Source organism: Pecten maximus, chromosome 4 (assembly GCF_902652985.1).
Source record: "Pecten maximus chromosome 4, xPecMax1.1, whole genome shotgun sequence".
NCBI classification, from domain to species: Eukaryota; Metazoa; Mollusca; class Bivalvia; order Pectinida; family Pectinidae; genus Pecten; species Pecten maximus.
In genome coordinates, this window is record NC_047018.1 from 35,488,358 (window position 1) to 35,506,876 (window position 18,519).

Sequence of the window (18,519 nt, forward strand, 5' to 3'; positions counted from 1 at the left end):
GGTAAACAAAATCACTTTAGGGGCTAACATGATATCAATCTTGTAAATCTTGTTTTTTTTTTTATCTTAAGAATGGACAAGGGTGATCGCGACCCTTAAATAATGACTAACTAAATCTCATAAAACTTACATTTGCTTAACACTTTATTGCACATCAGTGTATAATTAAGTGCATATAATTTAAGAAAGTTTGGCCTGTAAAATCCTTTGTATTGTTACAGTACGTTACCACATCTATTTTCAGAGACAGTGATCTTAACCTTTGGGTCTGAAAAGCAATTCAATTAGGTATTGATGGATTAAGTCTTAATGCAATTAGCCCCACAAAACTCAAAATATTGTGCAGTTTTTTTTGGTTTTTTTTATTTACGGTAAAGAGTAATCTTGACTTTTGACCTCATTAGGCATGAAAAGCTATATAATCGCAAGCAAGCACTTTCTTAGAGGTACATGTACATATATATAGTACTGGATAAAGTCAAGAATGGCTTTAAAAAACTCAGGATATTTTAAAGAAATCAAAATAATTATTGGTAGACAACCAGACACTGTACCCTTGTTTTCTGTACTTAAATTTAAAATGGCTACCTGCATGATGACACTCGGGATCTTGTTTTCAGATCAGTCACCAAATGAAATCTCTTATTTGGTTATTTTTTCTAATATAACCTCTTTCGATTTGGACTTGTAATTAAGGGAAATTCTTGTCTCCAATTCATTATATTATGTTTTGTGTATTTACTTTTTATGTAGATCTTTGCTTGGGATCGCTCAAGCATGGGGGTTACCCCATCTGAAACAGTCTTAGCAGGGCCGCCTGCTATTTAGCCAACAGCAACTTACTCTCTGTGGCTTGAGATCGCTCAAGTTAGGAGACCTCTCTCTTCATTATACAGCCATAGTTAAGCTTGTGATCCCTCAAGCTCGGGGGTTACATGCCCCACTAGTATCACTAGTATTTTAACTGTATACATGTAGGTGTATTTTTTCTAGTGGTGAGTTAAACTTAATTATGTAGTATTGTACAAAAGTAGATTTGATGTACACATGTAATTCGGTGTAAGAATGAGCAGCCCCTAAGAATGCCAAAAGTAATTAAGCCTGAACAAGTTATAGGTTAATTCAATAAATTTTGAACTTCGCTATTGTTTGTTGTGTTGTGTATAAAATGAAATATACACAACTAAGGACCAATAGGAACTTTTCATTTGAAAACAAGAACCCCCTGAGAAATACAGTTAACAAACTTCAGCTAATACGAGAGGAATCTAAATGAAATTCAAGAAAGCTTTCAAGAGAACTTTCTGAGAAATAGTGATAACAAATTTCAACTGACAATATTCAAAATGGCTGCCTTAATTTTACCATCATATTTCCTAATCTATCCCATAATAAAACATGCACAACAAAGGATTAACAGTAACCTACATATTTTGAAAGGTGGTGTTTCCAGCAATGTTAATTTCAAAAGGAGTCAGCCCAAAGAACGCTTTAATACTTAGAAACCACTCACCGATACACCAATTCCTTGTGTCATCAAAGTTGGTTCCCTTGGAACATTTACATTTACATTTAACCTAAATTAATTGATGATGCACTGACCTAATTAATTGATTACGTAGCTAAATTACTAAACAAAGAAAACAGATTGTCACAAAACAAATTAAAACTAGAGTTGTATCCCAATTAAGGGATAAGTAATACCCCCCGTGGGCGTCTATAGTTGAGTAGGCTATTGGTGAGTGTAATCATATCTAATCCAGTCAGTTATTACATTTTATGAATGACAATACTATAAGACACCAATCGATCTACGACCAGCTACAATTTATAAATATACATGATATACACCATCCAATACTGATATTGAATATCGGTTCGGTAACAAATATTTAACACTCCTGATAACATTGTAAATTGACTTATGTTTATTTAAGTGGGGCATAACTTCATGCTAAGTTTGGTTAAAATCTGTTTTGTACTTTAGTAGGACTTGTCCGGACAAGCCTTATCCAATCAGAATTAAGTCGGCATCAATTTTGAAAAATGTATTATCGCAAAAAAAAAGTTGGGATAAACAACTACATGTGGTACTGATTATACATGCCAATTTTTGTTGAAATTGGAGCAGTACTTTAGTAGGGGGTTGTCCGGACAAGCTTCAACCAATCAGAAGCCGGCTGCCATTTTGAAAAATGCATTATCGTAAAAAAAACGTCGGGATGCACAACTACATGTTGTACTGATTATAGACAGATGGACAGGGGGATTCCGGTATACCGCACCTAACATCGTTAAGGGGGTATAAAAATACATTTATTTTAATGAAATAGGAAAGTTTGAACCATAAACTATACACAAAATACTCAAAACAGTAAGCATACCACTGGTAACATTTTTTTAGGCATTTTGTAAAAAAAAAGTCAGTTTTTTTGTAAACACATTCTATATTCAGTCCATTCAAAATTATTTAGCATATGGAGAGCTTCACACTTACCCTAACCCTTCCCAAAGATCAAAACCTAATAATTTGTGTTGATTTTTGGCTTTGATGTTTGCCACCCCCAATGACTTGTTAAATGACAAAGGACATAACAGATCACCCGGTAACGTCACTACAAACCTTAATGTACACAGTGCCTTTCTTAATCTATAACAACCTGTAGCATGCAAACAAGTGATGTCAACATGTGTAGAAAATTAACTTAAGTCCAAACTTAAAGACTTCAGGCTGTTTCACAATCCCAGGGCCAGATTCCAATATATTGTCATGCAAAATAATCACTATGCACAAAAGCTCATTTTTGTTTCAGGAGAGATTAAAATTTCATAACACTATCTGTATGTTTTTTTAAAATGCATAAAAAAAAGATTACTACTTCAAACTTTTAACAGAGTGAAGTATACATTGCAATAGGAGAACAAAACACTTTATAGAAGAAATATCGGGAAGCTTCAGGTTTACTGACAAATACAGCGTTGTTTTTATCTTATACTGACAAAGACAGTGTCCATGACACTAACTTGTAAATACCAGTTTTTTTCTTTGACACTAATGATATCTAGTGACTGTGTATATTGCTGTTCATAAAGTCTCTTAGTTATATTTAGAAAGTTACTGGTATATCGCCTATCTGACTCTGCCTATACATTATATTGCTTCGTTTCGTCACATCAACTATTTACCATCAGTATGAGGGCCGGAGTCTAGCCCTCTGTTTCGGAACTAGTCTGTCTTACAGATAGTAAAACCAAATGACATGGCATGAATAAGTATAATTTATAAATCATTAAGTTATTGTAAATTGTGATACCCCAGTATGCGCTTTATAAGAGCTGTGATACAGGATTCCCACTGATTGCTCTGGTCCTTCAACGTCATGTTTGGCCCCTCAGCGGTGTGAGTCCACAATTTCAAACTCTCAATAATTCTTGTAAATTCTTTTCCCCTCATTTCCTATAACAAATAAATTAAAAAGGGCAAATTGTATTTTGTGAAATAAACTCAACACTTTTAATCTCTTCTGAATTTTTTCAATAGAACACTGCCTGCAGCCAATCAGGATATAATTGGTTTTGTTCTCAGTTTTAACATGTACATTAATGTACATACAAAACATCATTACTGCATGATATTCCTGATGTGGCACCAGAAACAAAATTAGTGCACCAAGAAACAAAGAATCCACTTATTGGTGAAACTTGAAAATATCGTGACAATTAACCCTAGGTTCCAAATTGAGTAAAAAAAATACCTTTTTAATGCTTTTTAGTACTTTTTTACTGTACTTTTTCTGTGCTTTATTTCGGTATGGGAAAATACACTTCACTTAAAAATAAGTTTTAGTAATATGATTTTACTTATAAGTGTTATATATACAGGTTAACAGATAACTGTACAGCCACAAACAAAATGTAATTCATACAGGCTAGTATATATATAATGTACAAATTATATCTGATACAGAGGGCCCCAACAAAGTCCTAACAGTGGATCAAATTAAATTACAGGAAAATTCAAATCCTCATTAGTTACAGTGTATTTAGGGTTGTCCTAGCTACAAAATTAGGATAAAGTGATGCCATTAATTAAAATGCACAGGTAATGATACCTCTAAGTATATAATCAGCTCCTTGGTCTTGATAAGGCAGTTCTGTATGATATCTGCTGCAGCAGTCCCTGGCCCTGTCGCTAACAGGCTCAAGAGAAATTCAAACAACATCTTCTGACAGTCTTCCACTTTGACTTTTTTACCATCCACACAGTCTCTGTAACAAAGTAATTCTGTAAGATGATTGTAAGATTAAGATAGTGTGAGACTGATGTTGTAAGATTAAGATGTGTAAGATTAAGATAGTGTAAGATTAAGCTAGTGCGATATTAAGATAGTGTAAGATTAAGCTAGTGCGATATTAAGATAGTGTAAGATTAAGATGGTGTCAGATTAATAGAATCTTTCACCTCCTTGGGGGTGAGACAGGGAAATCTCAGTCAAGGAGGAAGATTCTTAAGTTGCCAAACAAGAGACTTGATGAGTGTTTGACAGCTTCACTATCTTTCCATGTGAGTTGAGCTTCCCGTCTCACTCCCATGGAGGCCGAATGATCATTTTTCTCTTACGCTGTTTGCCCTCGTATGTACTTATTAGTATTTAATATTGATATTGCATCAATGCAAGGAAATGTTGATGAGATGTGATTGAATTGTCGACATGACGTCATTGTATTGTCGTCGTAACATCATTGCATTGTGACATGATGACATGCAATTGTATAGAAAGTACAAAGAGTGAGTGCAGCTTGTCTCAACCCTAGGGTGATTAAAGTGGTGGCTATCCCTGTCCAGGGTAAGAGAAAAGATAAAGTGAGATAGATTATTATGAGATAGTGTGAGATTGGATGATTGTGAGATAAGGTTAGTGATTATAGATATTATTAACAGTGATTGTGAGAGTAATGAAAACTATAGGTTGTAAGATTAAAACACTGACTGTGAGATTTGACAACAGCCTCATAGTCCTCTAATTAAAACTTGCATACAAATGGAACCATCACTCATTTCAGATTTTAAAATTCACAGTGCTGTACCACACAAATTATGCTAAGTATAGCGATTATTTTCTTTATAATTCTGTGAAATTCTCGCAAACTGCTCATCAAAGTTGTTTTGAAGAAGGACATTTCACATACCAAATCAATAAACAATGATAATCCTTTAAACATTATTCAGATGAGAGTGATTCATGTTTATTAATGCAAATGTAAATATGAGGTATGTTTGTACAATTCAGTTAAATGCGCTTTATGGGCAATGTAAATTTAGGAAATTCAACAGTTATTTGAATAATGTATCCTGTAAGGTCACATGCATGGTGATTGGTTTCAAGTTAATATTTACCTGTACACTTTGATATACTTCCAGTGTTGAATATTTCCTAGTAGTCTTATACTGATCATAAACCAAGTATGAAAGATAAATACATACTTTGCTTTTGTAAAATAACATTTCTTTTAATATGTGTGGAAATACTGCAATGGTTACTATGTATTGGAATAGACTGGTACACTCCTTAGTTACCTCCCTTGCTACAGAGGACTCGGGTAGTGAGTAACCATCTTGAGTAAGAATTTCTACTCCAGCGTGGTCACATCTTTAATGCGAATGTTCTATTGCCATGGAGATGGTAACTTCTGCTGAGGCTACAAGCATCTATGGTGGCATTGTCATAAGCATATTGGACACCTCTTGCCTGAATTCATTTTAAAAAGCAAAATTGAACATGATCTTCGTTTGTTTATCGACCAAAGGATCAATACTTACTCGTGATGCTGAACTACATTGCTTTCTGCATATTGGGGTTTTTCAACGTCTTAAATCAGCAGTACATACATCACCAGATATAGAAATTATCAACATGGTCACCCACTATGGGTTTTTGTGAATGGAGTACAGCAGTGGCAGAGAGTAGAGAAATAAGGTAGGGAATTATAGTTTAATATTGAAACTCTCGCATGAATTTTTTTCATTAGTTCTGCTGAGTGACTTGGCCACAATCACCAATTTTCTTCCCAAAATGAGACAAACAGATACTATCCCAAACCGATGAGAAAAAGCCCTACAAGGGCAAGGATTAATTGTGTTATCAATTAAGACAGGGCGCAGGCTTTTGATATTAAGACAGGGATCGTGATATTGAGACATTGATTGTGGTAAAGATCGTGATGGTGATATCAAGATCATGATTGAGATATTAAGATCATGATTGTGATATTAAGAGAGTGATTATGATATTAAGATCAGGATTAAGGGATTAAGACAATGAATACCACATTAAGATAGTTTTTGCCAGATTAAGACTATACTTACCTCATTACAATTACAATCATCTCATTCACATTTTTAGCCATTTTTGCTCCAGATGACCCTCGCGGGGGAAAACCTTTTACACAGATCTGTTCCTGCACGGCCTTCACACATGATTGTAGTGTTTCCAAGCTCCCTTCTTCTTTACACTCAGACTTCTTATCTCTCCATTCTTCTTGTTGTGTATCAGTTTGTTGATCATTAGCGGTTGCACAATTGTACTTCTTAATTATACCCAAGAGTATGGACCCCTGGCCTGTCAATCATACAATTGTACAACTTTATTACAAGGGCTGGCCTGTCAATCATACAATTGTACAACTATATCAAGGGCTGGCCTGTCAATCATACAATTGTACAAGTTTATTACAAGGGTTGGCCTGTCAATCATACAATTGTACAACTATATTACAAGGGCTGGCCTGTCAATCACACAATTGTACAACTGTATTATAAGGGCTGGTCTTTCAGTCATACAATTGTACAACTTTGTCAGTCTTACAATTGTACAACTTTATAACAAGGGCTGGCCATTATAAGGGCTGGTCTTTCAGTCATACAATTGTACAACTTTGTCAGTCATACAATTGTACAACTTTATTATAAGGGCTGCATGGCCTGTCAGTCATACAATTGTAAAACTTTATTACAAGGCCTGGTCTGTCAGTCAAACAATTTTTACAACTTTACATAAAGCCTATATTGTTATATTTTACTTATTTATAATCAGCAAATGTATATATGTTATATGGAAAACAGAGGATTGTACAAAATAAACAATATATCAGCACCTTTCAATACAAATTTAGAGTAAGATACAGTACTGTCAAAAGTGAATTAAGCTGCAAATCTAGGACTCATATACTACATTAATGAGAAACAAAACAATATTGATCACATACTTATCCTGGGGTCGTGCCAACTGGTCGTACCATCGCTGTGGTTTATAAAGTAGATTTGACCCTGGGGCGTAAAAGCATGTGACCAGCCTGGGGGAAGTGGAGGCCCTGGCTGATTCATATTCTGAGCTTGATTCAATTCCTGCCCTGGATTTATGGTTGATGCCCAGTAGTGCCTGGTTGATACCCTGTGGTGCCTGGTTGATGCCCTGTTGTGCCTAGATGACGTGTTGCGGTGCCTGGTTAATGCCCTGATGCACCTGGCTCAAGTCTTGTGGTTGGTTAAAACCAACCATGACAGCTGGGAGTGTGTTTATTTTTCAAAGATACACATGTTCCTTTTCACTGAAGGTATTAATTGTTGTTTCATGTCTGATTTGATAGCGGAAAATAGATCTGAAATGACATAAAATAATTATGGTACAAAACTTTAAAAAGATAACATGTAAAAGATTTGCACTGAACTTTGTGTGACACAATGCACATCCCACAACTGTGCAGGATGTTTCTGATGCATTGTAAGGGTACCCACTTGCTTATTGGTAGGTACATTTCCAAATGGTGACCTAAAACATTATCAAGATCATTCAAATGAACTGTAATCCAAGTCATTTCAGCATGTTTCATTACTAGCCAAATATCATAACTCTGAGCATCCTGTTGAACTTTTCATGAAACGTTATGGACGCTATGGACTGTCTGGAACGGACATCTTGAATATACATGTACATTTTGTATGTGCACTCTGATCATGTCAGCTGTATGAAAAATAAAGCAGTGATATTTCACAAAGTCTACAGGTACTGCTTTTAAAGATTTTCATGAAAAGCATCATTTAGAGTGAAAACAAAATAAAATCATTAACATTAACAAAGTTTTAATACTAGTTAGTACTATTTTGGATCAGACATCACATATACAGGATGAAGATTTTTTTTAAGTATTTGTAAATCCTGGATGATCATGCTATTTTCACGAATTAAGTGACTTTCCAGAAGGGATTTTTCGTAAATAATCTATATGCCTAGAGGAAAAGCATGCGACAATTTTGACCATCGGTACGTATAGACCTAAATGTAGTTCTACATGGAGCCCACAGCTACGTATAGGTCTCTGGTATACATGTATACCAAACTGCCGTTTCCTAAACACTATGTCAGCGCTAGATGTTGACACACTCAATATTTTTAGAATCATAACAACAGTAACCACAATACAAATACTACAGTAATAAATACACACTCTAAACCCAAATAAAGTGGAGGTATTGAGGTATAAAATACTGGATTTTAGTGTTGCGGTTCACGTTAGGTACTCGAACGAAACCGGCCTCCAACAGGTAGATATGTGTATGTGTTTAAGATACAGTATAAACCGGTATAAGGTAGTGAGATCGTTTGGGCATTCGCCCAGTTGACATTGACAGTGGTTACGCTATTAACTATCTGTAACTTATTTGTAACATCTTTCTGCTGCCATAAATGGTAGGGAAAACAGCTTACCCATCATAACGACTGTAACGCCATCATCGATCCACAATCAACAATGCGTCAGTATTATCGAATGGATAACTCTCGAGAACATCCGAATAGAATATGGAGATGCGAAATCCAAGCTTCGTCTGTTTTGTCACCTTATTTTATTATCTAATTGTAACAAATATGCGTCAAATATTCATTTAAAATAACCATGGGAAATTTCTATTCAATTACAAATATTAACAACAATGTTTTATAAAAGAATTATGCATACAATTTGATTCAGGTTGATATTCAACAGCATTATCTTTTTTGTTTGTTTGATGTAAACTAACAAAGCTTCAAGCAGATGTTGGAAAAACCAGAAACCAAGGTTTCGAAAAACAATATACATTTTAGACGGACTCTACAACAGCATTCTTTCTACAAATGTCAAGGTTATAAATACGGTATCTTCGATTATCATACATTACAGTGCATTGTAGCGTGGCCGACGTGTGGGGAGTGTCCTTTCCATGACGATGAGTACGAGTACAAGTTTCAACACACAAACTATATATATATACATGTATGTATATCTATGGATGATTTAGCACAATGTTAGTGTACGTCATTCTGGAAATACTAAAAAAACAAGACATTTAAATAACAGAATATCGAATTTAGGTACGTCCATAATACATGGATATCAATTTCATGTTATTCCAAATTTCATTATAATTCGTTAGCCTTATATAGATATACATGTATCTAGGTCTGAACTGTGGGTAATCAACCGAGGCCTTTAATTGTGTCTTATATACTGCTGGGTCAAAAGTCTTTCCGTACAATCTAATTGTGTATATAATCTAAACATTTAATCAGGTTTTATACCAAAACAATGTCCTGAATTTGTTAATAGGCCGGTTTAAACAAAAGTTTGTACGCTGAAGGATATTGATTTCTCATTTTCATGATAATTCCATTTCTTTCCATTGCCGTTTACATGAAAATTCAACAGTAATTTAATACATGAATTTTCACAACATCATTTCGATTACATTTTGGTAAGTGAAGGTGCAACGGGTAATTTAATTTTGTTGCTAATTTTGATTTCCAAGATATGGGATTTTGTGCATCGGTATTTAACATGGGGTGTATTTGATATTTCTTTATCAACACACCAAACATCCGTTATATACAACCATAAACGAAGCATCGGCGAGTGATTGAAAAAAGAAGTTAAAAGTACAAACAAATGATAGCAAAATTAAATTTTGCGGAAAGACTTTTGGCCCGAAAGTGTTCGAGACCGACGCTCAGTCAGGAAATCCCCCGCGAGAAACGATAACAAGCTTTTGATTGATGCAGATCTGCTCCTGTTGCGGTTACACGAAACTTGTCGGCTGAGTAGTTACGAATAGAAACTTGTAAGTATTAAGATGCTATAAATATAGTATTTAATCAAATAAACATATAGACAGTCATTACGTTGCGTCCATATACCACTGGGTTTTAATTAATTGTGGACCCCGAAACCTCCACAGATTACTTAGGTGCATGGGGACTAATGGGCCTTCGTACTAGTAGGAAACAGGTCTCGTGTGGGGTGGTGTGAAAATGAAATAAAGGTAGTCATTCCTATAAAAAGGAAATATTTGAAATATGAAAGGAAAACGAGTAACCGTTGCGTGATAATATCACTTTGGGTTCATGGGTGGAGTCGGAGGAGAGATCGATCATCGAGGAAGTTTTGGGCAAACGCAGCAATGCGAAATATACAAACACCACGATTGATTATTGTCATGTTCATAGCATCATAGTCATAGTAATTTAATTCTTTCAAACATCAATATTTGGTAAATACCAACCATTCGTCCGTTTCTATGCCGACATCTCTAGGCTTCAATTCGCTGGGCTTAGTCTTTTGTCTCTATCGCCATATCTTGGACAGCAGTTTCAGCAACATAGGATGACGATTCTTCAGCCAATAAAAACTCGCGTCGTAATTTTGTAATAGAAAAAAAGGTCATTTCCCCATTCGGCACCTGCAACTGAGCCCGTTACAATAACACTCCGGCGAATACATTATACCCGGGGGGATTGGACAAATCCATACAATATCTTCCATATGTGTTGTCAGATATGTATGGATGCCTGCAGAACTGACAAAAATTATACTTTCTTTTAAATCATGGCAAAATACTCCTATTTTCACCATATGTTTGCAGATATACACTTTATATTAAAAGTTCTGTTATTATTTTTTTATAGATATCAAGCCGATCAAAAGAAAATAAGCTAATCTTTTTTAAACAGTCATAAAAATGGAAGGTCTGTGTGCTTCCTTTTTTGTCCCATTAATATTTACATCAAAAGTACTCGAGTACACAAGAAATTAAAAAAAAAAAATACTTTTCCGCATTCTTGTATATTATATTGAACAATCAAAAGTTGTGGAGCAAAAACGTGAACTTCTTACAATTAAAAATGGCCACACTGATGATTTGTGTAATCAAGATGGCCGCTGAATTAGTAATTTATTAAAATTCTTCGGAAAAAAAGTTCTATAACCAACAGACGTCTACATTTGCAACACTTTTTTTCAGATTCATGTTTTTTAATAAGATAGGCTTTATTTTGTTAAACAAACAAAAAATGAAAAACTTACACAAGATCAAAAGATAAAACGAGTCTTGAACGTGATTGAAACATCCTTAAGAGGTGTACTCTTGACTGACCAAGGATGGTTGCCTGCATTCTGCCAGTTCCAATTTCATTTGAGATGAAGTGTTTTAGTTGCAATACACATATTGTCATTTACAGTGCTTCCTTGACCAAGATATTCTACAATTTTGTGTTACTGATCTTGTGATATTATCTAAAACAAAATATCGACATTTAAGTGCGTTAAACACGTTAGTTTCGCGTAAAAGTTTTGCGATAAAATGGATTAGTTTCGCGTAATAACGCGAAAATTTCTTGTATTAAGCATTGATGTCAATTTTTAAAATTCATCGGGGTATGAAACAAAAATTGTTTGCAAACTATATGAATCCGTGTCTTACAGAAGTTTGCAAACAAATTTTTTTCATACCCCTATGAAACTAAAAAATAACGCTTATAATTCATTTTTGAAAATAATTTTCTAATTTAAAACATGTTTTATGTACAATTTTACTGGTTTTATATGGGATTCTTTTTCTCAAATCAATACGCAATGTCAATTGTCGTATTGTGACGACACATTTTTCGCGCCATTCTCGGAATTTTTTTCATAGTGGTATGAAAAAGAACATCTCAACCAATCAGAAAGCCACATTCTGTGTACAAACACTGGAAATTTAATTATATAGCGATAAAGTTACGTATAACACGTTAGTTTCGCGTAATAACGCAAAAAAAAAGGATATTTATTTTCTCCTTCGCAAATGATCCTAACCGGCTATCGTAACTTCTCTCTCATTTAGATGAAAACTCACATTCGATAAGCATATGCGAAAAAAAACAATAATTAATTTTACTGATCTCCGCGCTATTTGACACAAGAATTTTTTCTGTCTGATTTTGATTTTGTTTTTTCGTATATATATCCCGTCATACTCGTGGTACATTGTTTAATAACTCAGTCGCAATGAAATACACATTTCTGTTGTTTTTATTGTTTTTTTTCTATTGGGTAATTGGATAGAGAAAGAAGTCACATTTAACTGTAAGAAAATATCCCGTCACATAGCGAATTGTTGATACGAAGGATCTCCCATCGAATGTAGTTGACTATAAGATCGTTGGAATTGCCATGGCAAACAATCACACACACACACAAAAATTAAAAAAATATGAAAATGAAAAAATGCTGCATATCTAAACTAGAACATACATGTATTAGTTTAACTATTTTTTTTAAATTTCATTTCGCTCGTTTTAATCGGCATTATAGAAATACTGACCTGCAAATATATGCCTTCTGCCAGTTACCACTACACAAAAGCGTTCGTATCAAGATCACAGGGACCTGATAATTGGCTGCAATACATTATGTGTATAAGATTTGGACCTTATCTAGGGTGTTAACACATTTTCGGATGTTTCACGGGCTAAGATTAAATTCTGTAGAAATGACACGCCTTGTTATTCTCCAGGACGTCAGAAAATGTGTTATACACAATAAGGGAGATCCAAATACACACAGTAGACTGTAACTTTGGCAAATTCGCAGGTCCCTGTGTAAGATCATGATCTGCTCATCGCATCGTAACGATTAGGGGCCGGACTGGGAGAGCCTGTAACGACTTGAGGCGGTCAATCATATTGAGGCTTTGGGGTGTTACAAAATGCATGTATGATTTTTGTTACGAAATCAAAATACCTTTATTAATAATCGCGTGTTGTACCCGACAATGTGTAATCCTTTAAATGGTACATCACTACTGATAATAGAAACTTCCCCTCGAGGTACCCTCATTTGATTCACCAATGAAAACACTGCTAGCCAGTGAGACCCTCTTCTATAACTGAACGGATTTCGACGGGTTTTCTCGGTTTTCCCGCCACTGTCAAGCCAGAAGGACCGTCCGCTTTGGTAAGATATCTTAAACTACATTTATTCTGAAGTCATTTCAGTAAGTTGTTGAAATAGGAATTTATTTCTATATCAATTTTATCAATTTAGTACGTCTCTGAATGGTTATTGGATAGGTTTAATAGCATATAAGAGCACACATGTACTTGGAAGACAGTAGCCCTGATATTTAGTGCACAGGTGAACCACCACCTGAGGAATTCCCGCCTTTTTACACCTGGATTCCTACATCTTTCTATCTTTACCAGGAGTGTATATTTTTGATTTTTAAAATCTCAAGACCACTCTCTTTATTCTCGTATATAGAAAGTACCCATTGCGTGTGTTATTTACTCAGGAAAGAGCAACAAACCCAAGAAACACATTTTCTTCAGGGACTTGGTTCAGGTGAAACACCCGCTGATTGGCTGAATTAGTTGTGTGAGACCTAAAACCCAAAGCAATTTAGTTGATTTCATAGCTATTTTCAATTTTACTTACACGTATGCATGTCCCTTGTTCCATCAAGTTACATTCAGAAACGGGAAAATTTCGTATAAATCGTTTCTTTGGGAAGTTTTTGTGCCTTTTTAGGTCTCCTGAGACAAAGTCTCATTTGACCTATTGCGGTCGCCTTTTGTCCGGCGTCGTGCGTCGTCCGTCGTAACGTCGTAGCATGCTGTGATGAAGAGCTACCAAGTTTGTTCAAACGGATATCCTTGACCTTCTTCAAGGTCACAGGGTTCAAATATGCTTAAATCTTAAAAGGACTTCTTCTTGATAATCAAAAGGCCCAGAGACCCAATATTAGGTCTGTAGCCTGCTAGGATAATGGGCTACCAAGTTTGTTCAAAAGGATGACCTTGACCTTCATTCAAGATCACAGGGGTCAAATATGCTAGAATATTTTAACAACCTCTTCTTAATAGCCAAAGGGCCGAAAGACCGAATATTAGGTCTGCTGCATGTTGGGATGAAGGGCTACCAAGTTTGTTCAAATGGATGACCTTGACCTTCATTCAAGGTCACAGGGTTCAAATATGCTAAAATATTTTAACAACTTCTTCTTGATAACCAAAAGGCCATGATACCCAATATTTGATCTTCCGATATAGATTCACTCAAGTGAGATGGTGTGTCATGTCAAAATTTTGTCACTCTGGCTGGCATTTTGACCTTTGACCTACACCAGAGAAAAAAGTTTGTTGGTGCGATATCTCAAGGAACTATAAGCTTGTTTATTTCAAATTTATCAACTTGGCTTTTTATGGCATATAAATTCCATATTCGGTGGGGGGGGACTAATTCATTGAATTGTCTTGTTTTTCAAGTTTTGATACTTTAAACATAGAGAATGTCATTTTTCAGGGGATTGTCCAACGTCAGAACATTCACCGGGTTGGGGTTTTAAAGCGGGCGTGATTTAGCTCTAGATGGATGACCTAGCAATGGAGATATTTGGAATCTCATATGGTTCACTCATTTGTCAATTCGTTCTGCCCCCTCCTTGACAATGTTTAATTCCTGGTATAGACATGAATCTTGTACAAGTTAAGCAATTCAGCATCATGATTGGGGTGCCAGGTCTGTGTGATCCGGGCCTGGTAAACCAATGGGCCACCATGCATCAGACTGTAATTGCTTGTAAATCTTGTATCGGGTGATTGTTTGTGTCCAGGGTTAAATACTTGTGAAAGAATGTACAGATCAAATTCAGACTTGTCTGTGATTTTATGTACCTTCCTTGATGGGAAGTCTATTTGGAGTCAAGGTTGCGTAAGCTTGAAGAATCCCAGCTATAGGACGGACTGTCATGCCCCACCAATCCCGAGGTGTGTATCATAACAAAAACAGAAACACAACCTATGGAAATATTGTTTACAGCCAAAATGCAAAAAGGCATAAAACAAAAACTTGAAGAAAAGTTGGAAAGCCATGATCCGGTGATGATCAACAACATATCATTAATATGTAAAATAAACACAACAAATGTCTCCGATAATCCTGCTTGATTATGTTGTATATATACATATTTTTTAAATCAATTTATGAAAAAAAATATGTATACTGTATAATAGATCATGCAAAACGTACTATTCTTACTGTATTTGGAATGGTTTATGAATATGAAGCTAAGGTGCTTTATAATTTGTCAGAATAAGAAAAAGCAAGAACCAAACTATTGATATAACATTTTAAAGTACAACCTTGGTATTAGTATATCGTAATGTACATGTAACTTGACACATTGTTAATTAAATTTGAAGTAGATTTTTAAACAACTTTAATATTCGAATTGTAATAAATAATTGTTCATACAATCTCTTCCAGGACCACCATAGGCCTGCTCGCATGGGTCCTGCTTGCTGCCTGATGCTCCCTGCTCGCTGCTCCCGCCTGACGAGATTTTCTTTTTGCAAGATAATTGATTTTGAAAAAGTCAGCTCAAAACTTTGAAACAGAACTTTACACAAGGATACACAATGTATATTATGGTACACATATGTATATTTATGTGGGCTGGCTAACATCCTCATAAATGTCTTGCTTTTAAAAGTAGGGAAATGTATTTGTATCCGTTCTAATAATTTCTTGTCTGAACAATTCTAACTCATTAAGATATTTGAAGGAAAATTGCAGTATACTTGCGTCACGTCAAGTATGATCACTGTACATTATAATATTTGATATACAATAATAACAGGTTATATCAATTTATATATATATATGAGCACATGCTTACATAACAATACATGTAATATGTAAAACAAAAATGGAATGATTCATTATTTTGCAAATTATCACAAAATTATTTAAATTACTGCTTGCTTAACACTAACAATATATTTATCAAATATATATGGTATATATTGCATGTATAGATTTAATTGTTAAAATTCAATACTTTAGAGTATTATGTAACAACTTATCCAGAGTTTTGTGTATATTCCATATTTATACTGTAATCTGTGTAATGTTAGATGACATGGACTACAAAATACCCAGATGTCCTTATGACTGTTCATCATTCTATTTCATAAACAGATACGAACAGTGATAAATCAAAACAGAACAAATATGTCATACAATAGAATTCTAAAGGTTGGGGATTTCTTCAAGTCCCTGTGTGTTATAGATCACAGACACAACATTGATAACTGCCAATCTTTAAGTGAATGCTTCTTTTTACACAGCTTTAATTCTTTTTCTTTTCTTTTTTACTTTAAACAATTATCTTTTTATCATAATTCAATATGAATTAACAACTTAATATTTATAAATTGAATTGTATATATATATATATTCTTATACATACTGACATAAAGTAAATCTGAAACAAGAGGTTAAAAGGGCCTGCATCGCTTACCTGGATATTTTGGTAATTTTGGCAAAATACTCTCAATAAAGTTATATATTTCAAATATTTTCCTACTTTTGAACTGCCTCTCCCAACAATGGTTCAAACTACAGGTGGGCCAAATCCTGTCATTCATTGAAAAAGGACTAGTAAGGATTTGAAAGGAAATGTTGACAGATGCCGGACGGACAACAGATGACAGACGATGGACAACGGATGCTGCACCATGGTATAAACTCACCAACCCTTCGGCTCAGGTGAGCTAAAAATAATGTATTGCATTTAAAAGTATAGATTTCTGGGTTGTTTTTTTTCAAAGTCAAGTTAAAATATATCTGCTTTAAAAGAACAAAGGATATGACTTTAAAATTGTACACAACCTTATCACTGGTTGTTTTTCATTAAACATAAAAACAATGTACACACAACTACATTACATTATTAAAGCTCACCTGCACACGTATATTTATTTCAAAAGCAAAATATAGATGGCGTTGTGATCTAATCCCTGTAGGACAATTAAAGTGCGGTGATAACCAAAAGTGGAGTTATCTTTATCTAGACTGGAAATTTAATCCAAAGATGATATTTCGTTTTTGAAATTTATGTAGGGATTTTATTTGACAACATACTAAATCAGCCGTGTGTGTTAATATATACACGAACCTCAAAATTACCTTCTGTAGTAAAATGCTCTTTTATATATCCAGGAGTCGTTTTTAACTGATATTTGCCACATGCCAGAGTTTCTAAATATTCTTTTTCTAATGTTGGGAAGTCTGACAGTTTTGCTGATTCTATTTCCTCACAATCTTTATTGGTCCGTTATGAGAGATTTAGTTCATCTTTTACTCGTTTTGCACAGTAATTTTCGCTTACAGCAAGATCTTTCGTTCGTCTGCCAGTTCTGGCAGCTATCACAATCTTTAGTAAAGTAGCAATATAGTCGAGAAAATAGCTAGATGAAATTCACTTTTAAAGAATTTGAAATGTTTGCTTTCCACTATCCACATTATCTTTGTAATACATCTGTCAGAATTCGCGTTTTCTGTATTGTGTTGGTTTTCTCCCGGGTTTAAAAATGTTGGCATAACATGGTTGTACCCATATTCACATAGTTTTTAAATATTATCCCTAAATCCACGACCTGTAACTACAATATAACCTTCATTTAATATGTCGCTAAGTCCATTAAGAGACGACAGAATTTTCTCGGCGATTTCGCGTCGTTTTTGCTACCAACAAACGGTCCAATACTATCGAGGACATAACCACCTGGAGATACGATACTCATAGTTTTTTTATAGCTTCGTTTCTTTTGACCACAATAACATTTTCCTTGGAAGGTATGATCATTGGTTTTTTTTCTAATAAAGATATAAATACTTCCAATATCACAGACACTTTATCACCAAAAAATCGTGTTAGTAAAGACCGTGAGTTTGTACATTCATCTTACATGTAATATGGATCACTTATATAATATGGGCAAATTCGAAATACAATTTTTCGTGTCTGGAAGAAAGATCGAGACGTGATGAACTCGTACGCTATTTCTGTCACTGACGTCTCGCATTTTAACATAACAATCGGACGGTATAACGTCTTATTAACAGCCACTTGTTGTCTGGACCTTATTCTACATTGTACTTGTCAAAGAGTGTTTTAAGTAATGTTACTAAAACATCTTAGCCAGTACAAATGTATTTAAATACTTTTATAAAGAAATTGGAACCCCAAGTTGTCTGTGCAATGCTGATGTGATAAAATCATGCCATGTAAATATTTCGTAAATAAGTCAAAGTTAACTTCATGAATAATCTTTTTTTTTCCCCTTTTTCTTTTGTCTTAACTTAATTATTTTTGAAGGTTGTTACACT

The 18,519-nt window shown here is 34.6% G+C and overlaps 1 protein-coding gene across 2 annotated transcripts in view; it reads right to left on the reverse strand.

Moving 5' to 3' along the window:
- LOC117325949 overlaps positions 1-18,519 on the reverse strand; it is an 88,539-nt gene that overhangs the window by 34,267 nt on the left and 35,753 nt on the right. Inside the window, exons 1-5 of one of the 2 annotated variants that reach the window (XM_033882482.1) lie at positions 8,766-8,813; positions 7,267-7,659; positions 6,368-6,620; positions 4,113-4,269; positions 3,315-3,457 (exon numbers count right to left, since the gene is read on the reverse strand). In XM_033882482.1, the coding sequence (XP_033738373.1) occupies positions 3,315-3,457; positions 4,113-4,269; positions 6,368-6,620; positions 7,267-7,384 (671 nt within the window). In that variant the 5' untranslated portion in view covers positions 7,385-7,659; positions 8,766-8,813. Of the gene's footprint in view, positions 1-3,314; positions 3,458-4,112; positions 4,270-6,367; positions 6,621-7,266; positions 7,660-8,765; positions 8,814-18,519 lie in introns of those variants that run through there. The other variant, XM_033882481.1, reaches the window with a different exon arrangement.